This window comes from Lates calcarifer, linkage group LG17 (assembly GCF_001640805.2).
Source record: "Lates calcarifer isolate ASB-BC8 linkage group LG17, TLL_Latcal_v3, whole genome shotgun sequence".
In the NCBI taxonomy this organism is placed as follows: domain Eukaryota; kingdom Metazoa; phylum Chordata; class Actinopteri; family Centropomidae; genus Lates; species Lates calcarifer.
The window spans coordinates 26,142,626-26,167,869 of record NC_066849.1 but is presented as its reverse complement, the minus strand read 5'-3'; the positions used below and the strand labels follow the sequence as shown (position 1 = coordinate 26,167,869).

The 25,244-nt window shown below is 40.4% G+C and overlaps 2 protein-coding genes across 2 annotated transcripts in view; one reads left to right on the top strand and one right to left on the bottom strand.

Annotated features, from left to right (window-relative positions):
- LOC108891084 (tetraspanin-1) overlaps nt 1-12,407 on the top strand; it is a 19,803-nt gene extending 7,396 nt beyond the window's left edge. The window contains exons 4-8 of the mRNA XM_018688211.2: nt 313-387; nt 6,256-6,354; nt 7,439-7,582; nt 8,082-8,165; nt 8,629-12,407. Of these exons, the coding sequence (XP_018543727.1) occupies nt 313-387; nt 6,256-6,354; nt 7,439-7,582; nt 8,082-8,165; nt 8,629-8,688 (462 nt within the window). The 3' untranslated portion in view covers nt 8,689-12,407. The remainder of the gene's footprint in view (nt 1-312; nt 388-6,255; nt 6,355-7,438; nt 7,583-8,081; nt 8,166-8,628) is intronic.
- pomgnt1 (protein O-linked mannose N-acetylglucosaminyltransferase 1 (beta 1,2-)) lies at nt 12,176-25,244 on the bottom strand. Its single transcript, XM_018688212.2, is given in 23 exon segments — nt 12,176-15,079; nt 16,059-16,168; nt 16,470-16,481; nt 16,483-16,606; nt 16,724-16,768; nt 16,883-16,947; nt 17,353-17,478; nt 17,724-17,852; nt 18,400-18,472; nt 19,317-19,375; nt 19,679-19,720; nt 19,943-20,026; nt 20,573-20,648; nt 21,254-21,324; nt 21,565-21,692; nt 21,912-22,010; nt 22,296-22,413; nt 22,523-22,636; nt 22,888-22,953; nt 23,238-23,353; nt 23,986-24,088; nt 24,704-24,932; nt 25,098-25,244. Coding segments are annotated over 22 exon segments (1,962 nt in total). The 5' UTR covers nt 24,824-24,932; nt 25,098-25,244; the 3' UTR covers nt 12,176-14,997.

Below are 25,244 nucleotides of genomic sequence, written 5' to 3'. Positions count from 1 at the left end.
AAACCTTTCCTGGCTCCAGCTTCTTCAATGTGAGGATCTGTTCTCTGTCTTTGTATTGTTATTGTTATTGTTATTGTTATATATTGAGTATATTTGGGTATTGGACAGTTGGGATAAAAACAAGGAATTTAAATCTGTAAAATCAGGCTCTGGGATGCACATCTTTCCTCCATCATTTTACAGACAAAACGAATAATCAATCAGCCACTAAAGAGATTAAAACATGAGTTTGTGACTTGAACAACAACAAAAAGATTACTATCAGTGTTATATGAGTAAAACGCTTTGTCTCCTCTTTTTCCCTCCATGCAGTTCTTCTCTATCATCCTCATCATATTCATTGCTGAAGTGGCAGCAGGAGTCGTGGCTCTGGCCTACTCTTCATTTGTAAGTTCCCCACTTCCCCTTACCTATACCTTTTTTTTCCAGTCATGGCTCCATGACATTCCCGCCCTCTTCCTCCTTCTCCACTCCTCCTCTTCACTCCCTGTCCTTTGTCTCTTAATTCTTCTCGTCCCTCTCTGTTGTTCTCTTTCACCCTCTCACCTCCTCGTCCTACTCTCTGGATTTTATCTCCATGTAAATTCTCCATCATAGCTGCGGCCATCATTGAATTACTGGCTTTGTGTCCGCCTCACTACATTCAGCTACTTAATGACTCTAGGATAGCCCGGGGCTGGGTGCGCTGTCTCTCACTTTGAGCAATTTATTACTCTGGAATATTGAAGCTAAAGCATTTTATATGCAAAACAGCCTATTTACATATGTGTCCCCCTCTCTCTCTCTCTCTCTCTCACACACACACATACACACATGTTCCATTTCCATTTAGTGCCTCGTATAATAATTATAAGGATTTCAAATGAGCTACGTAAAAGGAGGTTAGTGAAGACTGGGATCCTAATAAGGAAAATAGAAAGTGGAGTTTTTTATCCAATTGGACGATGTATCTGAGGCCCCAGGACTGAGTGAGGCAATCTAACACACATCCATCTTCAGGGAGGAGCTGATGAATGGAGGAGAATGGACTGCACTGCCTGGGAATTTCATTTGTTTGTGCATCTGTTGTTGGTAAACCACTCTGAGCTGCAAACAGCTGAAGAGACTATTCAACTGCCCAAAACGATCTGTGCTTACAATTTGCTGACAAGTGACATCTTGTGGCCATGTGCAGTATGACTGTTGATTCTCAAAAATCAAAAATGGAAGTGGCATGACATCATTGTAGCTTATAATGGCAACACACAGGTCTTGATGAACGTCATTTCCATGTTCCTCAGACTGTCAACTCGCCAGAAAAGCAGCAATTTTACACATTAACCTCACCAACAGGTTACTGTACCCTGACCACCTCTTCTGTCCGTATGATGCATCTGATGTAATACAGCCATCAGGCAGTTTACAGCTCACTGGTGTCAATTTAAGGATTACCAGGAGAAGCAGCACTTCACTCTTCTGTTGCACTGATATAGAGTATGAGAGTGACTGGACACCACAGTCCCTCATTATTGCCTATAGAGGTACAAAATTGCAGGATGGGGCATCACACAGATTATGTCTTTACATAATTCCCTCATATCCTGTTGATAATTTAATGTTTTAAACTAAAATACCTACAGATGCTTTCAACTCTTCAAGTGTCTGTTTCAGGAGAACCATGTTATTTGTCTGAAGCTGTTAGACAGTTTTATAACCTTCCATGATCTGTTCTGATGACCAGGAGAAAAGACTTCACCAAAACACATGCTACATTGTTAAGTAGCTAGACCACTTAGGGGTGTCAAACAGCATTTCTGTAACCTTGTCATTAAACAAACCCTATAATTTCCTCTTACATGTAACTGCAGAACAAGCAGGCCGTGCTCGTAAAGGTCAGCGCAGATTGATCCAAGTTCAAAAGATGTGAACTTTCAGAGAAGCACATCACATATATCAGTGAGAGGAGGAGGAGGCTCACAAAAAATGTTTTTCATGCACTAATGTGAATGTGGTTTATGGTAAACTTAGAAAGATTTTTCATTCATGTTTTAAGAAAATAAGCTACAGGGACCACAGACAGAAATGACAGGAGAGGTTTTTTTTTTTGCAGTGCACAGGTCTACCTCTAACTTCTCCCACTCTGTCTCTGTGTGCGTCTTGTTTACTTTCTCTCTGTTATCCTGTGAATTCTGGTCGTGTCCAACCTCGAACGTGTGTGCTTTCACACAAAGAAGCTGTGAGAGCGAGTGTGTGTGTTTTTCTGTGCTTGTGTGTGTCCGTCCTTGGAGGCAGAGCTGGGAGCGCTGCTGCTGCTGCTGCTGCTGCTGCTGCTGCTCAGGCGGTTTTGTTGAAATAAATCTGCCCCATCTCTCGCCTGTCATTTACAAAAGCCAGCCCAACCAAGGCGAGCGATGTAAACGGCATCTGGCGAGAGGCGAATCGACAACAGAGAGTGTGCCGGTGTGTGAGGGAGAGAGGGAGGTGTGAGCTATTGTCTAAAGCTCAATGAAATGCAAGACATAACTCATAGATTTGTCTTCCTTAAGGAGATCACAGATATGGTTCAGAGTCAATTTAACGCACTGTTTGTTAGCTTTAGCATCATCTGTTCATTACAAACACAAAGGACATCGTCAGTTCCATCACGGATATGAGTGTGTGAGAGCAGCTGTCCATCTCCTGCCTTTGATAAGACACAGTAAACACAATAGCATCAGAATAATGAATATGGGCAATATACATCTAATATGCATATATATAGCTGCCTGTGTCAATAAGTAAGGGACAGAGGCGTAGACTACGAAAGGAGACAATAAATAAAGTGTTGATCTATTCTGTTCTTCTTATCGGCAGCATAAATCTGCCTTTTGGCCGCCAGGCCTCCACAGCTCATCTAACCGAAGAGCCAATAACCTTCGGGTGGTCGGAATAACTGAGATTTAATAAGCAATTCCAGCAGGCATTATGAGAGGCCGTCAGTGGTCATGGTTGTTCTTTCTCCCCCAAGTGATTCGGAAGTGACCGGGGTGGAGATTTATTACCAGGGCTGATGTGGACTTCACGGTGGATTAATGAAATAGATGTGATATGGCATTTAATGAATCCCATTGACGTCCGTGTACAGTAAAGGAATGCACTCACTACAGATTACTGTTTGCTTTAATTTCTCATTAATAAGAGGAGAGATTAGCTGGAGTTAGTCATATAAGCTGATAAACTCCAATTACTTCTGCTTTAAAGCTCCGCTAATCAATATCTTTATATTAACAATGCATAAAAATACTATGGGCAGCGTTTAAGATTTCACCTGTAGTGACTATGCTCTATGGAGTTTTTTTTAGCATCTTAAAGCTCATGGTTCTGGTTTTACAACAAGCAACTTTACTGTTTTGGTTCAGTCTCAGTGTTTCCAGCAGCAGCAGGCAGATATTTTCATCAAACTACCTCCAATAAACTCACTGTGCACCACCAGCCCAGCACCAAACAGCAGCTGTGAGGCAGAGCAGACAGGATTAGTCATTATCTAGTTGGACATAGTAGAGCCTGTAGCAGTCAAAGAGCCAGATGTTCTAAAATAAGTAGGAATAATAGACTTAAATTCATCAAGTTGATAGAAACATCACTCCAGCTCAAAGCTAGTGTTGCTCTGGATTTGCTCCTCGATGTGAAAACAGGCAAGTTTCTTCAGATCAATGATTTAAAAAACAAAATTCACTTAAGATATTTCCAGAGTCCTCAAAGAACCTTCTGACGATATGAATAAATCACACTCCACCTGCACTTCAATATAAAAGATTTATAACCCAAGTTACCAGTCTAAACATATTTCCTTTGTTGATACAGACCAAATTAAAAACGTAGTTGCTCCACTATGTTCACTAACTGGTCTCTGTGCTGAGCAGGTGTTGTATAAGTCAGCTCAGAGAAACAATGACATGATATTCACAGTAAAGCTCCATGGTAAAGAAGGAAGCTTTAGGATTATTCTGCTTTAACTTTAGTAGCTGTACTTATCAGTGAATGTCACTTTACATTATTTGGCATTTTCATCCACAGTAACACAATAACAACATTTTTTGTTTTGTGCCAACCAGCACTTATTATTTTAGTTATTACTTGAAAAACAGGTTAAAAATCTCTTTTATTGTGCAGAAGATGGAGATGGTTACATTCTGGAAATGCCTTCAGATCATCAGGTATTTTTCAACTGATGCTGTAACTTCAATGCAACAATAAAATAATATGAGGAGCACAATAACAAGTTCAGAAATGGACATGTCAAGGCGCATTTGAAATATTTGTCAACCTTTTTCTTTTTTTTTTTATTTCTGATATTTCCACTCTTACATTTCCTCTGCGAATGGCAAAGGTTTTCACTTAATGCTTTTCTTCTTAAGAACAATAACCAATTAGCAGCCGGTGAGTCACTGCAGTAAGAGATATCGATAATTATTTGAAGAACAGCAACAAGAGATCAATAACACATGAAGCCCAAGGTTTTTATCATCTGTGTAGAATGTGTTCACTTCACTGTAGTGATAGATGTCTTATCGCCTCCTGCCTCACTGTGCTGTGTGTTACTATATGCTTTGTCCTGCCTGTCCACCGTGTGTGTGTGTGTGTGTGTGCAAGGGCCCATATCAGTGTGTAAGCATGTGAGTGTGTGTGTGTTTAACAGGATGTGGCGAGGCGCGGGACCGAGTGACAGTGATGAATTAGCCCGCTGGTAATAACCCTCTCTGATCTCAGCCACTCTCTCAGCTTCTTGGGGGGGCACTTTTAATTGTGGCATGTATCCCAGCATCCCCTCGGGCATCTTGTACGCCTGCCCCCTTCAATGTACACACATCCACATACACACACACAGAACAGGGGGAGAGAAAAAAAAAAAAAAACGCACTTTCGGACACACAAACCTGATAAACACACAGCTGCACGTGGCCACATGCACGTACAGTAAAGCCCACACCCTCCCCCCTCGTCAAGTAGGTCTTTGTGTGACTGTGCGCGACGGGATTATTTATCAAAATGGAAAAAATAGACTGGGGAGGGAGGGAAGGAGGAAGGGGGGAGGATGTGAAAGAAAGCTAACCTGTGTGTTTGTGAAGGAATTCTTCCACAACAAAAGACTCTGCCTGAAACCTAACCCTCCTTTTTTGCACTTTGGATAAACATGAATATGAGACAGAATGTGTCCTGGCCAAAGACATCAAGAGCATCTATATATATGTAAATGCCCCCCCACCCCCATATCCCCCTCCTCTCAGTTTATGACCGTAAAAAGGAGGAGAAGAATAGAGAATAATGGCTCGGCCATTTTTTGATTTATTTTCATTTTTTCCAGGTGCCAGGCCGGGCTGTTTATTTCCCAGGTGCTTTGTGTGAGAAGATTTATTTAATTTCTGATGAATAGGTGACTCCCAGAGAATTACCTTTCCTGCCCATGAGATCAGCTGCAGTGTTTTATTTTCAGGGGCTTCCATACTGTGGCATGTGATTACTTAGGGGTGTTAGTGTGTGTGTGTGTGAGACTGTTGGACTTTGACAGTAGAAGCTCTCTGGTGCAGTGATGAGCTCTTATACTATTTGCATATTCAGGCCTCATCTACAGACTGGACAGAGCGAAGCACTGGGACTACATCACCTCTGATGGAGCTAAGCTGCATATTTTGGAAAGGGAGGGCATTTAAAAAATATGGGATACATATCACATACATATTAGAAAGTGGGATACTTTTGAGAAGTGGGGACATTTTCTGAAGATAAAAATATTTTTGGTTTGGACTTAAGTGGACAAAAATGAATTAGGACATTTGTAAGCGAGGACAAACGTAATGCTTATTGTTTGTTTATTAAGATCCACATTATCTGTTAAAATGTACCAGCTACTCTTTGTTACATCCATAATTAAAGCAAAGACATTTTGGAAAGTGTAGACATTTCTGAAATTGAGGATATATTGGACAATGAAGATAGTTTCAGAAAATTAGGGAATATATGTACAATCAAAACAGTGTGATGGAACAGTTCAGAGAAGAATGGAAAAGTGGGACATTTTTGGATGGTCAGGACAGCATGTAATGTGAATGTTTTTTAAAAAAGTGAGGAAATTTTAGAAAAAAAAAAGTTCACTTCTTCAAAGAAGAATTTGAGGAATTAGACTTGGTTTTAGGGGTTAAGTCAGAATTAGGTTTAGGTCAAGGGGCCTGAGGGGAATGAATGTCAATGAGGATCCTCCTAAGTGTTTGTGTGTGTGTGTGTGTGTGTTTTCCACAGGCTGAGGGGATCCTCAGAGCGTGGGCAACCCCTGCTTTAAAGAACGACTATGGCAGTGATCCTGTGGTCACTAAGATCTGGAACACCACCATGTCAGAGGTACAGTACTTTATCAGACTGAACTTAAAGGAACACGCTGGTTTTGCATTTCTTAGCTCATCATCAGGTTTTAAATAAATATTCACAGTTTTCAGTTCCTCCATAAACAACAACACACTGAATCTCAAAACCTTTATTTATCTTAAAGTTATTGACACGCTGTGTTAGAGTTACAGGAACTACTTTCATGAGTCCACTGTGGTCAGGTGAAGGATTCTAACATACACACATACATACACTTGAGCTTTGTTTTCAGCAGAGCCACAGTGTATCCAGTTTTTAGACCAGAGAGCATACACTGCTGTATGCCTGTTATATTGACAGCACACAAGAAATATATTTTACTATTTTATAGTAACAGGACGTGATATAATACATGCACCAACATACTTCTATCAAATTTGTGACATTGTTCTGCTGTGAAAAAATGCATTAACACACTGCCTGTGGCTAAAGTTCAAAGCTAAAATTTCTGAATTGAAATCAAAGCCAAACAGAAGCTCAAATTTACACTATTCATCCAATCTGTGTGCTTTTGTCCATAAGTTGACCTGAGCTCCCCTGCTCACAACAGCCTCAGCCAAGGTAACTCAGGGAGCTTCCATCTCTTACTTTACCTATTCAATGATAAAGAAACTTTTATTCTCATAGGTGCAACAGGTTAACAATGGTTTGGTTTACAGAGGAAAAGTAGAATAAAACTGTTGATCAATGTCAGACCTTGTACAAAAACATATTCTGTCTGCCTACACTTTTAGTGTCGAGCCAGGAAACTAATTTCAGTTTTTCTTTCTGTTTTCAGAAAGTTTCTAGTGCTGAAGACATCTAAAAATGACATTTGTAAAAAAGCAACATGGTGCCCTGGAAACAGTGTCATGTTTACTCGAGATAACACACTCTTCATTGTTAACTATTTTCAATGGTTGAAAAATGTCTGTGCACAAAGCCTGAACTCTGAACACCATGCAGCTCTTGTTAAACTTTAAGTAGAGTTTACTTGCTGCTACACCATTATGAACAAACTCTCTCCTCCAGTGTTTTCCTATTGTGTCCTGACGTTGTAAATATTTCATCCCTGTCTTAGCTGAAATGCTGCGGTTTCACCAACTACACAGACTTTGTGGGCTCTAAGTTTGAAAAGGAGAATGGAGGCAGTCTGCCGCCCAGCTGCTGCTGGACCAACAGCACCCCCTGCAGTGCAGACGAGGCTGAACGCAGCTCTGTGCAGGTTGCCCCCAAAAACACCACTGCATGTTCAGTAACCTCATTTACTAAGTCTCTATAAGGCTGTGGCAGTTCTTTGAGATAAATGCTAATGTGAGCATGCTAATGGTAAAGCTAATTTTGACTTGATGATGGCGCTAGAGGAAGTCGACATTATTAGCATTCATCCTGAGGGAAACATAAATGTCGGAACCAAATTTTATGGGACTCTATCAAACTGTTGAACTTCAGAGCTGGAATGACCAAACACTGTTGTCTGGGGAAAACAGGATTTTCCTTATTTAAATAGTGAGCAATAGCAATTAATCAATCAAAAAACAGAAAGAATACTGATTCATTGATAATTAATCAGCCTTCGTTTCGTTACACTGACAACATGGATTACATTGCAACACAGTGAAAGTGTTGAATCTGGCATTTGGTGTTTTCATTCGCCGCCTGTCAATGTGTGCTTTGTGTCAATTGGAGAATTGATATTTATATTGTGACTCTTTCCTCCTCAGGGCTGTTTTGAACACATCCTGGAGACCCTCAAGGAGCATGCTAACATCGTGGGAGGAATCGCAGCAGGAATTGGAATCTTAGAGGTAAAATTTACTACTAAAAAATGTAATGTGTTCACTTTGGCTTAAAGATGGTGGTTAGGTGTGAATCAAAGAGCCTAAAAATCTTTTATCAAACAGCTCCACATGTAAAGCCATTATGTCCTTAAAGGACAAGGATAATAATATCTTTAAAATCCAAGATGCGTGCTGTCAAGGAGATTTGAACCCCCGACATCTTGATATGGAGGCAGCTTTAGAGAGTAGCCACACACATCATGTGAACTTGACCAGAGAGTAGAAAATACATCCGATTTGCCAGGTCTCTGTCCATCAATTAAAGGTTAGAGCTCCAAATGTTTGACTCGTTGAATATATTTCTATAAGGACTTATGATATGTGCAATGAGCAATTTCAAAACTGAAGGTGGTCAGCCTTCCTTTTTTCTTTTAGTGACGCAGTACATTGCAACAAGAACATTTAAATTGGCCTTGTCTTGTTTCACCAGATTGCTGCCATGACAGTGTCCATGTACCTGTACTGCCACCTGGACAACAGAGTCAACTGAGAAAAATCAACATTATTTAACAGTGTCATGTTCATGCTCTGTCACTGACATATTCTCTTGTCTTTGTGGTTTTCCTTTTCTTTCAGGGAAACATTTAGTTTTACTATGAAGTTGAGTTTAAGACGAGGAACCTCATAAATAAATAAATATGTTTTATGTGTAGTAGAAATGTACTCAAATTTACTTCCTGCCTTTATATGAACATGAAGTGAATATAAGGTGTAAATATTTCATATCTGTCAATAAAATATCTATCTAATATCTAACAACTTTTACTAACTGCACTTGATGAATGCTCTTTGAATTTCTTGTTTGTTTGTTTCCAGCAACAGCAGCTGTCTAAAAACACATTGTCCACACCCCACTCAGCAGCAAACAGCAGGCAGACACAATTACAGCTACAACCAGTGAAGAAAGTGGAGCAAGCTGTTCTCTCAGAAGTTGCTGGAGACCCAGATTTTTTTGCTTCTCTGGGTCATTTCTGGATTCATTCAGCAGTGATGGCACCTGTTGTCAGTTTGCCACAGCTCTGACCCACACCTCCAAAACGAATCACAAAGGGACGACAAAGAAATGCAAAATGACCATAGAGACAACAAGACAGCAACAAACACACACACAAAAACCCAGGAGACCCACTGTCTCATAATCCACCCATGATTGAAATGTCCTTAAGGCCACCATTTATGTTTTTTTCAGTGATTAAAAAAGACGATACAGCCTGACATCATTTAAAAACAAATATCAAGTTCCCTCTATATGATAGGCTACGCAAGTGAGAGGGAGCGGCACAGCTAAGTGCATCTTTTGTCCTGTATATTATTCATTAACGTTCCATCTCCTGCCTGTGTGGCTTACACGCATTGTGACACAGAGCTTAGTAAATATTGACCAATCAAAGGTCTGACGGCAGACAGGAGGCGGGGCATTGTTCAGCCATGCAGGTTATCAATCGGTTCTGAATTCGTGTTTTCATCACAGATCCTCCACCAGCACCCAGAGGCTTTATTCAACTGGTCCTGTACAACAGGAGACCAAACTGCAGTGAGAGACAGTCATGCAAATGAAGCTTATTTGATTCTGAAAGGTCAACAAGAAGAGAGAGAGAGGGGAAAAAAACAAAAGCATAACAACACAAAAACTACAGCTACTAATACGTCTTGTGATTTGCCATGTTATCTATTAAAAAGCTCAGGAGGGCTGAACTTTCTTTGTTTTACATAATGAGATCATTTCTCATTACCTTCTGTCAGGTTTTCCGTTTTGAATACAGGGACATATTCTGTATGCATAATTTGAGTAAGAACAACAAGGGAATGACCAACATAATGTAGAATTTACAGAGAGGAACTTCCTGTTCTTGAGCAACACTTTAACTATTTCTTAAGATTTTTTTTCCTAGAATGTTAGGAGGTAAATAGATTGTGTTTGTTCACCATGGTAGCTTGGATGATGATCTGATCATATTTTAAGACAAATTCATACAGAAATGCAGATAATTCCAAAAGATTCAGGTATTTTTTTCTTGTCACACAGAGAGAGAGGGAAAGTGAGCAAGAAGACAAACCATGTTCACTTTTCCATCCAATTATAAACCTGTGAAGCATTTAGAGTTAAATCTGTCATCATCTCAGTCCCTCTCTAACACACACACAAAATCAATATTCCATCTACATCACAGTCATCAGCCTCTGAGCTCGGCTCATCAGAATGCTCAATAGGTCAAAAATGACATTTAAAAGACAGCAAACACACACACACACACACACACCGATATGATCCACTGACTTCTGACTGACAGGCACAAATGACCAAGTTTAGAGCTGGTGATGACGGACAAGTGTGTGTGTGTGTGTGTGTGTGTGTGTAGACAGTGGAACAAATGCCCCATGTGAAATAAACAGTAACACACACAAATACCATTACTGCATTCAGCCGGTCATGAGTAAAACAGAGCTGAACATCCATCTTAATTAGACTGGATGCAAATGTTTGGCTAACACATAACACAGACTCCCCAGGCACTATAAAAGATGGATCCTCACCCAGACAGGTGTCCATGCACCCTGAGCTGTTTTCAGTCAGTCTCTTTGATTGAGCTGAGACCGTAATCTCAGTTTAACTTGGCGGGGTGGACAGGTCGCCAGCCAATCACATTGACTGACACATAGCGACAGACCATTTACACAAACATTCACACCTACAGGCAATTTAGAGTCACCTATTAACCTAAGCTGTATGTCTTTGGACTGTGGTGGGAAACCAGAGCTGACACAGGAAGAACATGCAAACAAACCCTGTATTCCTTTGATTTATACAATGTTATTCTGACTGATAGATGACACCACAACTATGAATTTAAGACCTGAGATGCGTTTTGTAAAGCTCTTTGAGTAGTCTAGGCCAGATCACTCGGATGACATGCGGTTTGGGGATGGAGGTTATCATATACTGAACAGACTCAACAAATCAAGTGTCAAGTTTTAACCTGGTAAATAAAAAACCCTGAACAATAAAACATTCGTTAAACTGTGACATACAGGCTGCACGTAGCTTATGAGGCCTCTGTACTGAGAGGACCTGGGCTCAGGTAAAGGCAGTACCACTGTTAACACAAATCAAATTGAATCTATACGTCACTGTAATGGTGAACATGCAGTCATTTGAAAGACCAGCAATTTAAAGCAACATTATCTGCTCCCTGAACACCTGTTGCTCTGTGTAACAGGTACAATCTCTAACTGAGTGATAATCAGCAGCTTAAACTGCTGGAATCAGAGCCAGCAGGTTCCAGAGTAAAGCTGAACTGTAGATCAGTTAAACAGACTTAGAAGTCATTAAAAACCAGAGTTCATCTCTCATATCCAGTCAGGCATAGGCTTTATTTTCTGTGCAAAACCACGTAGGTGCTCATACTCTGAGCCCAACAGAATTAATTAGCACTTGTGGCTGCAGAGATGATATGAGCTGATGATATAATGCCGGCTGTGACAGATTTCTCATCTCAAGCAAGTTTCTAGTAGTGTAAAGTCTCTGCAGAGTGTGGCAAAGGGGAAAAAAGACCTCACTGGTTTAAAAAGATTCCAAATGTAATTTTTTCCCATTAATTGGGCTTTAAAGATGCTCTGGATTAATTTCAAAATTCCATTTCTTACTTATTACATCACAAATTATGAAAGTCAGAACTCAGAGGACAGGAAGCCACATTTGTCCTTGGTCAACCGTAGCGGCTGCAGAAATCCACCCACCCTGAGGATTTGCATACATTTCCCTCGCTGTCTGCATTTCCTCTCACCGTTGCTTTGCCTGATGCTCCCCTGGGAAATCTGCAGGCAGCACAAGGCTACACAAGTACAAAAATCTGAGCTAAGAATAACAATAGCCTCAAGTTTATTCCATGAATAATATGCAGTAATAATAAATCCCTCTGATATGAATTATTTAAACATACAGTACAGCCTCAAAAGAGAATGAAGCAGTATGAAACCTCTGTAAAAAACATCTTTATTCATTTCCATGATAAAAGTTAAAGGAACTCTCACATCAAACTGCATCTTTAACTGTCCACAGATCCTCATTGTCACTCATACAAGGTACCTCCCAGTATTTTCCAAATTATGTCAAAGCTTTCAACAAAATCATCTGTATTGCTGAGGAGACAATGATTCAGTTTGACCCTCTGGATCTGACAGAGAGAAGGACACATACCACTACAGAAATTAGAGAGAAGTCGAAGACGAAAATGAAAAAGAGGACTGATTCTACTTCTTCACTGTCTTAAAACTAAACTGAAATTTTCAGGACACAACTATTCATTAATTCAGTCACGAAACAGGCTGTAATACTGTTGAATAAGTGTCTGATTGGATTATCTGACTGCAGACAGTAAATATGTGGTTGTCAGAACACACAAAATACGCACATTAAAATCAAACAACTGATCGAGCTGCATTAAAACATGATTCACACACTCATTCATTTAGTCGGTACAGTGTTATGTTCAGCTGAGACGGAGCAGGTGACGACCTCAGCATTTCCTCTTCCTCATAAAAAAAATAAAAACCCACTGCTCTTTTAGATGAAACCGTCAGAACACTACAGGGACAGACTGAGTGGATTTTATCAAGTCTGATTCAGGGAAAAACGTATTTAGCCTCTCCTAGTGTCAGGCTGTGTATTAATGAATAGGTGATCACATTATAGTGTAGTTGTAAGCAGATTCATTACTTCGTCAACAAGAATAACTCCTTCTATGAAGCATTCATAACCAGTGTATGAACAGATAATAGATGCTTGAGAACATAACATAATGTATTTACATCATGTGCATAAACAGGCAATACATGCATTATAATACTGTTAGGATTTGTTCATTAATCATATATCATTAGGTTTTATTTATGCTACATTATACTGTGTTCTCAAGCACCAGTTACAGGTGCTTCATGGTCGGAGTTCCAACAGCTAATACATTAACAAACATGGCTGCTTACAAGTACATTGCATTTTTATGAAATAATTATGAGATCGCTCATTCCAGATAACTAGATGACTGTTATCTTAGGTGTCTAAATAACAAAGAAAAAAATGCTTGTTGTATTGCAGTATACTTAAGTTATGATCTTGAGATGATGGACCTAATAAATAGCAGCAATTGTGATCACGCCGACAGATTTGAAATGTTTAGTTCAGCTTGGAGTATGAATTTGGTTGTTGACAACTGGCCCGTGATATACCACCCAACATTTCCACCACAGATGAAGGCCATGACAAAAGAATAAGGCAAATAACAGAACCAATACCTGTTACAAAGATGAGTTAACACTGCTGCTGTTTTCTGGTCAGAGCTGTTTTTAAGTCATAAAATACATGAGGACCCTTTAATATCTGTCTGTCTCTTCTGTGATGTGGTAACTCTGATAGTTATCTGAAGGCTGCACACACCCACATGGGCGTTCTGTATTCTATCTAGATGAGAGTGTATAACCTGGCTTATGTCGCCATGTACTGTTCAAGTGTTGGAGCCTCCAGCTTCTGTGTTGGCTGAGAGAGACCACAATACACACACACACCAAAGAAAGCACCCAATTCAGAAAAACAACTCACAGATTTAACACATGTTGCATCTAGAAAGATGTATCCGTTCACCGTGCAAGACTCCCTGAAAGTTAGTTTTCTACACATAAAGCAAATAACTGAGCAGCAAAAATACAATTATATTTTGGTAAAGCCACAATAATATTCAATCAATTCAAAAATAAAATCTTTTTTTCCTTGTAGTGTAAATGCAGGGTGGTGTAATGTTGGCTTGATAGGAGATTTATACAGATTTTGGTACCAAATACCTTTCAGAACACCCAGCCCTTGTAGATGTCAAACAATAAGTCATTTTTCTACACACAGGGTACACATAATGGATCACAGCATTTCTGTTTTTGCTATGTTTCTAACTGCAATATATGGTGTTAAAGCTGTGAATGTTTTCTAATGTTCCTGTCTCTTAACCACCGTTGAGTTTCCCTCATGAAGCTTGACCCGAGGCAACTGACCTAAGCAGTCAATAATAGTAAAAACCCACAGGGCTGTTATCAACTCTTTCACTCAAACTCAATATCTAATGCTGAAAAATATGCTGACCCTTTAAATTTTTCATCAAAAAATATATAGGCATGTATATACATTATTATTTCATTATCTGTAAACGTTAGGCTCTTAAAAAACGCACTGATCTTGATAAAAGAGGATTTTTTTTAAAAAAAAACACTAAACTCATTTTGACTGAGAGATGCAAAATAAATAGAGATAAGTTAAAACATATGTACAAGATGGACAAAGCACTCAGTAGTGAAAAAAAGAAAAACTGGTCAGAGAGTGTTTGTGTCATTTGTACCATTGTTGTTGAAAAGTTACAGCTTGAATTGAAATTAAACAGACTGCAGCTCTTCCCACAGTTGTCACGGAAACAGAAAATGTAGTCTGTCATATGCTGTTTTGGTTGTACAGTCACGTTTAACCAAAACTGGTTCAGCATCACCGTTCCATCTCAAGCCACTGGACGGCTTTAGTAGTGCAGTGTGTAGTGTTAATCCCTCCTTTGTTTAAAAAAAAGGGGAAAAAAAACAGTAGGACTTCATTTCCCAGGTATCCTATTGGGCACAAGTTCAACATCTAGGAAAAGTCAGTTTTGTAGTTGTGGGTCCCAGGCTGGACTTTTAGTGGTTTGGTGGAGAAAGGTGAAGAAGAGTTAAGGCCCGGGTTGGTTCAAGAGTGTGTGTTTGTGTGTGTGTTTGTGTCAGTGTAACATCAGGTCTACATCTGTTCCACCGGTGCTCCCTCTTCTTTGGGTGGAGGCTCTAAGTGAATGGGCGTGACACTGGCTGGTTTCTTCACACTGGCCGTGAGACAAAGAGGTGGACAGACAGAAGGACAGAGACAGACAGTGGACAGGCAGTGGTAAAAGGTAAGAAAGGGAAAGATCGTGACATATTCGTTGTGTTTGCAGCTGGGGATGTGTTTTGCCACAGGTGTGGTTATTAATATCAATACTTATTGTTTTCCTATTGATTCTCCTCAAACATTTTGTGAATAAAAGATCTCAGATTTCTTTTTAACCTGTGGAAGAATTAACGAAAGCAGATATAAAGAACTGTTGTTGCAAAAGCCACAGGGAAACTCAGGCAAAAGACACAGTGAATAAGTTTTACAGAGTGTCCGTCATAGTCACGTTGGATCGTGTTTGATGTCAGGCCATTGTCTGTCCACGTGTAGGGTAGCAAATTCATAACACGAGAGTTTCCCCTCTGTCCCAGTTTCCACAATGACTGTATGCACAGTTTCTTTTATCCTTCAGCACAGGTGTGCTTTCACAAAAACAGCATTGTCAGAGTTTTTCATCTGTTTGTAAAGTGTGAAGTGAGTGAACAGATGCACTTCAACTATAGTCAATGTGTCTGTTCGTTACATAATATGAGAGGTAGTATTTATCACTCCTATTTCTGGGAAAATTGTGCTGCCAGGTGAGTTATAGCAACATAGTTTATACAAAGATGGCCCTCACTTCATTCATGCCTTACAGGTGTAGATATGAGTTGACCCATGTGCTTGTGCTTTAAGTACATTGGGTTTTAACTTACACACCGAACGGTTTTGATTGTGTTTTGGGCTGCGAACACTGCCAAAACATTTGTTGTGCACAGCAGAGCTGTGGCTGCAGCTACTAATTCTCATGATAAAAGCACAGTGCTGCACCGATAATTAACTACCAACAACAAAGACGGGCAGCGCGTGGACATGGGCAGACAACGCAATAAATGTAACATGGGCCTCCACATCTGTACTAACGCACAAAGTATAATTTAAGCTTTACTCACGAATATGGAGAGATCGGCACGGCCACCACCAGGACATGATTCCTTTTCCTGAACAGCCTCCACAGGCCTTTGTGGTATCCTCGAACATCCAGGTCCCAAACATGCAGGCACTGAACAGAAGACACAGGAAAAACAAGAATGTTCTGAATGATCCCATTCCTTATGGCAGACTAGGATTACTTTCATCAGCCAAAAATAAGTTTGAATATATTTATTATACTTCCATTTTCACCATGACGATGACTGGGCACTGAAGAGACAATATCAATAACAAAGCAGAACAGGATTACCGCTGCTTGCATTCACTTGGAGCTCACACTATTACTGTTTGGCAGCAGATTCTGAGTCAAAGTTTTCAAACAGCTCCTCATTTAAACTGTAGGATCTGGCATCCCAAATGGAAGTGTGTACCTTTGCGAGCTCCGGTCCAGGTGGATGTGTCTGTCTCTGTTTCCATCTTAATAAACATGACGTAGATCTTCCCCTCAGAGTCTGGCAGGAACGAGTCCTCACATGGGTTCTTAGTGTGGTCCAGCACCTCAGCCTCCCTGGAAACAAACGCATACACACAATTACGCCAACCCGGGCCACCATTTTTGTAGTTTTTCCACATATGAATCACAGGAAAGCATCTACAGGCTCAGTGACTTTAAAATCTCACTCACTTCAACAGATTTTGGATTTCCACTTCATAAGCATCTTTCTTCAGGCTGTGAGGAACAAGAACAAGAACACCAGGGCTGTCACTGTTGCCATTTACTTTTCAAACACAATTCAAAAGCTCATAGCGTGAAAAACAGTCCCACTGTTCTGGGTGTACACACCTGTCAACATTCTTCAGCTGCACATTGGGAACAGTGTTGAATTTGTGTTTCTTGAAATACACCTCCTGTGTGATAGAAAAGATGAGGATAGAGCAATAGGATCAGGCAAGCAAATGGTTGTAAAATGAGAAATTAAGAACATCCCCTGTATAATCACTTTACTACAATGAGACACGTCACTGTCATTCCAGCTGAGAAAAGCAAATATCTTCAGGAAGCATTTCAGGTTCAAGATCTGATATCTTTCTTGCATTACTTGAATTTTAAATTAAAATTATCAAGACTTCAAAGTCAAATTTGTTTTCAGATCTTGTAAAAATGTATTACAGGACTAAGTTTAGGGTGAGGTGATTTGATGTTTGATTTGATGTGGGGTGAGGATTGTACTGTCCTGGAATATGGTTTTATGGTTCAACCAACATCTGTTGACTTAGTGACACTTAATAAATTATTATTTTTTTAATTCTCACATGGAAATATCCATTCATGTTGAGGCCGATGATGCCAAAGTGGTAAGAGCGGGACACGTCAGGGATGATGCATTCTCTGCCCTTCCTCTGCTCCGGCATTCGCATCCACATATCCCAGTCCCACAGCTACAAGACACACACACGCACACACACAGAGTTCATCTAGGGTTTACATTTTCAAAACAATCTCACGCACATTTAATAAATCTTGCAGGTGGTTTTTCATATTTTAACCAAAGATCAAACATCATCCATAGCATACAGCTCCCTCTTGACTGTAGTGGTGTTTTTGTATAATTTTCCTAACCAGAGTAGGAAAAGATCCAAAAGTACTGGTTAAGTAACGTAAAAACAAAATGCGTTTCCCGCACCTTCTCAGGTGTCGGCCATTTTGGCTCCAGTTCGTCTTTGTAGAGGCTCTTCTTCAGCACCCAGCCCAGGCCAGGCATACTCTCCACTCTGTAGAGCAGGGCTGGGTCCTCTGCAGTGTGCTCATAGCCCTGTGCAACAACAACATGAGTAGCGGTCAGTGACATAAGCAGCATCAAGTCTTCCTGCAGGTCATTCAGAGGGTAGAAACTGAACGAGGGCACATCACATTTTCAAAACTTCTGTATTTAGGAACATAGAACATGAAAATCATCCCGGGTGTCTCCCTCTGTGGACGATGTTATGTTACATCCTCGGGTTAAGAGAAATCTGATAAGCCACCTCATTTCATGCTCTATTGTTGGAAGCGCCCCAGGCACTCCTACTCAGACATTCAGACGTCAGTTACACAATTCTTAACAGCTATAAGACCCTCACACTGTTACACAATAATAATTTCTCAACCTAATGAGAAATATTACTGTGATGTTCTTACTGCTCAAACAATGACAACCATCATCTGAGCTTTTTGGTAGTCTGGCCTGTTGCTGTGTTAACTAGGTTAAATAAATAAAAAAGAAGATGTGGGATGAACAACATGTAAACCGTGGACAGGGACAGATAAATGCTCATAAAAAAGCTGGTACAGCATGAACAGGTGAAGCAGTCGGGACTCACCTGGTCATTCCAGGCTGAGATACAGTACAGACTGTCGTCCTCATCCAACAGGTGGATGGTCTGACTCAGAAAACTGTAAGAAACACAGCAACATTAGTACAGACAAGAAAGAGTGACACCTCGACTTACAGACATATGGGATGGGTGCAGCCTCTACTGTCCTGGTTTATGTATGCTGTAGCATTTCCTTTCATCAAAACTAAGTTTCCTCTGCACAGGTCAATACAACAGATCAGTATTAAGGCAGTCAGCTTTACCTCAGCCCTGCAGGTACAGGATACAATGAGTCAGTATATTAGCTTTTATAACAGAGAAAAGCATTAGCTTTGTCTTTAATTTGACAAATACAAGATGTTGCTTCTGAGGAAATCTACTTAGTCTGACAAAAGAAAATGAAACAATTTAATTACATTTACAGTTTGATATTCAGGAACTCAGGACTTTATAGGGACTCACACCCTGGAAACATGTAGCTCATAGCAGCAAACACTAAAACAGAACCAGTCTAGTCTGTGTCAACAGGAGGTTGCACTTTGGTTTTCGCTGCTCTCTAACTGAGAGTGTGAAGCTTGTTTCAGAACTGTATTAAGAGAGTGAGATGATGGCTCAGAGAGCCTCTGAACTATTCAAAGACAGTGCTTCAAACAGGCCGGTCAGCCCAGGAGAGGGCCTGGAGGTTTTACAGCAGCAAACACACAGCTCAAAGACAAATCTCACAAACAAAGGAAGTGCGAGCTTTCTAGCAGTTTCTAGCACTGAGGATCTACTGCCACCAAGTGGTGACTTTGGCAGCTGGGAGGGTTTGTGAGTCTTCTCTGCTGATAGTATGGAGTACATTATAATTTCGCAGAGCGGGGGGGTTAAATAGTTCACTGTGTCAAACCAACAGTCCAAATCCTAAATACTGAAGAACACACCTGAAGAAGTCAATGGAGATATCCAGGTCTTCTTCCAGGACGATGGCAAAATTGGCATCCTGATAAAAAGTAAGAATAACACATGCTGGGTCAGTGCTGTCTTCAGGGTTTACTCTCCTCAGTGGAGCTCACAAGACAAGTGATAACTGACAACTATAATCAATTAATAAACTGAAAAATAAGTCAAAAAGTTGTTGTTCTTAAGAGATAAACTTCAAAAACCACCCTTCTCTCACAGCCTCCTTTAAAGCCTGAGAGTGTCACTGAAACCACATACTGCACATCTTACTGCTCAACATGACATTCAGCTACATCAAAGGGGAACTGTTTTTTGTCTTGGAAAAGGAAAACAAAGCACTCACTGGGTGAAGGTTGAAGGTTGCAGTCAGACTCGCTTTATAGTGCTGCAACAGAGAGAAGAGACAAAACAGCTTATTTTCACAATAAAACAAGGACTATTAAAAGCATAAATGAGGTCTTGGTTACTTTAAGTCAAATCAAGTCAAGTCAATTTTATTTATATAGCACCAATTCACAAACAGAAGTTATCTCAAGGCACTGTAATGACTTGAGGCTGAACAACAGAACAGTCTGTTGTTAGCCCTGAGGCGCTAACTGTTGTTTACCTGGGACACTCTGGCATTCTTGATGCTGATGGGTGTGTGTTGAACTCCTTTCAGGCCAAACAGCTCCACAACATCCATAGGCTCCTGGGTCAAAACACACAAGAACAACATGCCTGATGGGTGAAGTGGTTTATCAACATAATACAGCAGGGCGTCTGGATGTTTATCTATGAGTTTTGGGTTTTAATGCAGATATCAAAACAACTTTGATACCTTTACAGGATTTTGGTTAAATTCATCTCATTTATCTGATCTCTTAATTATCAAGCAACATATATAAAATATAGCCTCATGCAGAGTTTTCCAGAGGCGCTAGATGTTGACCAGACATTGAAACATTTTCAGCTGCTACTTTCTTACGGTTTCAAGACACATCACTTATGAACCTTATGAACTATATATAACTATAACCTTTAACCCAATGAAGAATTTCAGTTATCAGACACCTGGATCGAGCTGAGCTAATGTAGCAGGAGCTTGGCTAACATAGTGCTGTATGTACTATATGTTGTGTGAAAAACTTGAAATGAAGCCATACTGAAAAAAAATACTGTGCACTTCTGACAATCTCTCCTGTGTTAGCTGAAATGGTGTGCTGATTGATAGTCAACAAGGGAATAAAACTGGTACCTCATAATATCCATCAATGAAGACAGTGATCATCTGCGGGTTGACACCATGAGCTGAAAGAAGTGACCTCAGCATTCTGAAAACAGATGAGAACTGGTTGTAATTTTGTTTTAGACAAATGAGGAATGACCGTCGTTTATTTTTTGGCTCCATATTGTTGTGATTTGTTCTAATTTAACAAGGACAGACATGTAAATTGTAATTTTCCTTTCCATTAATATTGGAAAATGTATTTCTAAGGAAGAGACCACCATCTTTCTTCATCCTGCCTTGACAACAGCAGCTTATTGCAGCTCTCACTTTGTTCATAAACTGAGGTTATTTTCTCTACAATCAATTTAAAATATGTGGAGCAGCAAATAATTTACTAACAGGAATATTTACTGTCTGTGGGTCTCATTTATCTTCATTTGTTTAAGGGTAAAGCTCAGATGTTGAGAAGCAGTTTATCAATGAAATACCAACAAATAAGTTTAAATATCTTTACAGAGGATAAAATAAAAATCAAAGGAGTAATCACTCTATTTACTATGTGCAGTAGAAAAAAAGATTGCAGTAAGACTGCGTAAAAAAATCATGACAGGAGTTTCTGAATTGTGTTAACACTGATTTGTTTCCCTTCACAGACAGAGACCAGCCTAACAATCCATCACAGGTGTATCATTAGTTTTCTGATCTTACCGGTAGAGATAGTTTGGTCTGTTCCCTGCAATGACAGCCACTGGGACGTTGAGGACGTTATTGTTGGGGAGCTGGAAGGAAAAAGCAAATAAAGTGAGTAAAACTGAATATGTGTACATGCACATAAGCAACCAAATTACTGACAGAAATCAGGTTATGCAGGGAACCAGACATGTATACAGTACATGCAAGGATCCCGGCAAATAATACTTTTTGATGTCAAAGCTTCCTTACAATCACACTTCTCTGTCAGCCCCCACTACATGCAGCTCAATAAAACAATCTGAAAAGAGTCATGCTGTGCATCTTACAGGGTCAGGATTGAACTCTATGGGGGCTGGGTCCTTGCAGCTGCAGATGCTGCCGTATCCTTCCACTTTGCTGCAGAAGAGCTTCCTCCTCCTGTTGAGTTCGGTGTCTGCCCAGTGGCACTCTGCCTCTGCAGGACGCAGGATCACAGTCAGTTTAACATTCATCATTTATAATACATTTTAAACCACTAAGTGGTTTAAAAGCAGATGGGCAGGAGAAGCTCTGATTTAAGACATAAAGGAATATTCCAACATTTTACAACATGGATCTTTTAGTTTGGTTCAGTTTTTCACTTCCAGTCAGACAGATCTTATACCTTTCCATCCATGCTAGAACTGTATCTTACCTTCAGAAGCTGTGAGCTGTACCTCAGTCTTCAGCAGCACTGGGTCTCCCCATGTGGACAGAGCTGGAGACTTTGAGTGCTTCTCTCCATACACCTGACCTGGACACACACACAAATATAATTGCAGGCTTGTCCCCTTTGACTGAGCTTTTACACTGAAGCACAACACCAGAAAGACAAATACATGAATCGCAAATGTTTACAGCTCTTTCTGAGGGACATAAATTAGAAAAACCACTTAGAACAAAACTGAAGCTGTTCTTATATCAACAGAAGGATCTGTAATCACAAATACCTCCACTCAGTCTGCTTTTATATCAGCTGTGGATCTGGAAAAGTGAATAGGACAGGGGTGGGAGATCTCAAAACACTGGAAAATAATACCTCCTTTCTTCACCACCAGAGTCCACATGTCCCTCCAGCTGAGGTTGAGGGACACCTGGCTGCCGAGACTTTTCAGCAGGTTCTTGGCAGCATCCTTAAGGTGGAACGTGCCTTCATCCTGCAGGATGGAAACACATGATTCTCCACTCATTTCTTTTGTCACCATACGTATGTAACATGGTAAAAGTGACACCCAATTCATCAGTGTGACAGTAGCAGTGACTGACCTTTATGGTAAAGATGAGGACTCGACCCCGGGTCACCATGTTGAGGAAGAGGATCATGGCTTCATCCTCATGGGGGGAGTAAGTGTCAAATATCCTCTTGGCCATGACATGACCCTGAGACAAACGCAGCAGCAGACAGTGACTGAGTTGTCTGACCTTTTGGATTTGAGCTCAGATTTTGAGCTTTTTTTGTTGGACATCACATCACAATCAGGAATTTTATCACTGGAAGAAATCTTAGAGAAGCATTAATTATTGTTATTAACAACTTAGTTGTTGTCTCATATAAAACTAATGAAATTCTAACAGGAGAGAAGTCATTTGTTGATAATTAATATGACGAGAAAACAGCAGATGATGCTTACAGTTGCCTGGTTGAGAACTATCACATGGATGCCTCTGCCTTGCTCCCGCATGTCATCCTCCAAAACCTGCAGACAACGAGCAAAATACAGAATAGTTTTACCTGTACTCTCAGTAATAGTATAACTAGGTGATTATAGGAACAGTGTGACATTTTGGTTACATCCTCTCGTTTGCCACCCTCTCCAGAGGCAGATGAAAAGATGAATATCAGATCTCCTGTACAGAGATGGACCTGTGATGTGGTCTTAATTTCAAAAAGATATGAAATTAAGACCCAACTTGTATTAAACCAGAATAGTTCTTCAGGATGTTTCATGTTTCTCAAGAGCATCGAGTCAGTTGAACTCACAGTGGTTCCATCCACTGCCACGTAGACCTTAGAGCGGCTGGAGTACACCTCAATGTCCAGGACCTTGCGTCCATTAGCCGGCCTGCGTGGTGTCTCCATGTTGGGTACTGCATCCTCTGAGGAGCAGAAGACCAAAATTAGGTACTCCTAAGTAAAGCTACGCTAAGGTGGGATGCATTGTCACAACAGTGTGTTGAATAGCTACAAGATACACATTTTAAGTCAATGAACAATTTGCAAAGCAAAAGATATGGTATCAGTTTTATCAGCTTTGCTCTCAACAACAGACTTGTCGAGGCCAGAAAAAGGGAGATAAACTATTTTAGGTGCACCCATAAGTCTGTATTTATATTCTCATATCGAGAGTAATCATTGTCGACAACCATGACCACCTGAAGAAATTCAGAGGAATTTTCCCTACATATCTTATTCACAGTGTTACAATGAAATCTGTGACCAGTCAGATTCTCAGGATAAAAGCCTTACAGACAGACCAAATACTGAGGGATGATATGTTATATATCTTCAGGCCAACAGACTCCTGGTCACCTGTGACTGCTATCAAAGCTCTATGCAACCCATATTTGGCTATTTAAGGAGGTTAAACTTTGGAAACACTTCTCAATGTATGTGACCATAATAAGTCATACTTTAGTCTAATGACTAAACTTCAGCGTACAGTGGGTGTGCTGGTCTGAAAAGTGAACGATGTAATGTAAACAATATGAGTACTGGACAGGTTTCTCACCATATTCTTGGGCTGCTGCATCTTCATTAGCTACTCTTCTTGTGTCCAAGATGAGTTTAATGTTGACTATAACAGTTATCAGCAGAAACAACACAGCACCAGCCTGTGAAAGAAAACACAGCATTCAGTTGGAAATCTTCTTAGTTCTGAGTTATCATGTGATTTTTAAAGCACGAATTTGCTGCTGTTTCACACTGAGGCAGCAGTGTCTGTACAGAGCTCAAATAACTGCCTCTAAAAGAAACTGCACACACACCGCTCTGTGATTAAAATGCTCAATTCTACCAACTGTTGCCATGAATAAGCTGTAGTGAGAAAAGGTAACATTAACCATTGCAATCTGGGGTGACCTGAAAATGCAAATGCCTGCATGTGCACTTCAAATGCAGCATGGGAAGAACAGTGCAGATTAAAAAAAGATGCAAAAAAACAGACAAAGTAAATATGGCTGGCTCAACCTTTCTTATACCTGTTTTCAATCTTGTTTAGCCAAAACCTGATTTGGTTTTTACATTTTTTTAAAGAAGGCAGCAATAATGTTACATGAAACAGATCTTTCTTTTCTTGATGGCAAAGGCACCTTGATGAGGCAATTTATTATAGCAAGGAACTTCAAAAACATTTTAACAAATACCGCACCCCCAGTGAAATGTTGTGTAGGTATTAAGGTATGAAAACACAGATACTGGCCAGGTTGGTTTGTTTGTTTCTCACTGACCTGACAGAACCGACGAATCGTCCTCTTGTTGGTCAGTTTGTATTTCCAGGTGAGGTACAGGCTCCTTTGTTGGCGCGGGATGAAGGGCTTGGCTCGGGGGTTGGGGGTCCAGGTCTCCATCCCGGACACCGACTCAGAGCCTCCGCCTGCCCTCCTCCACGTCCTGCGGCCGGGACATGCACTGCTCCACAACACAGCACCGAGACACGGCTGGCTGTCACATCGTCACCTGAAAACCACAAATAAACCAGCAGCAGCTAATCACCAAGTTTAGCTAACGAGAGCTAGCTTAGCTAGCTGACTGTTTTTACACCAGCGGAGTAACTGACTGTTGTTGGAGTCTGACACACTCCACACGTCTCTTTTCTGTTCTAATATGAAAATTACTACTCACAGAGTCATCGGCGGTCCTTGCATAATCGTTTCAATCCCCCGGCGAAAAAAAAATCCAGTAAAGTAGCTTGAAACTGCTGCTACATGCTACAAGCACGGTGTTTGTGTCGCAGGGCAAACGACATCACCAACCTTGCGTCCTTTCTTC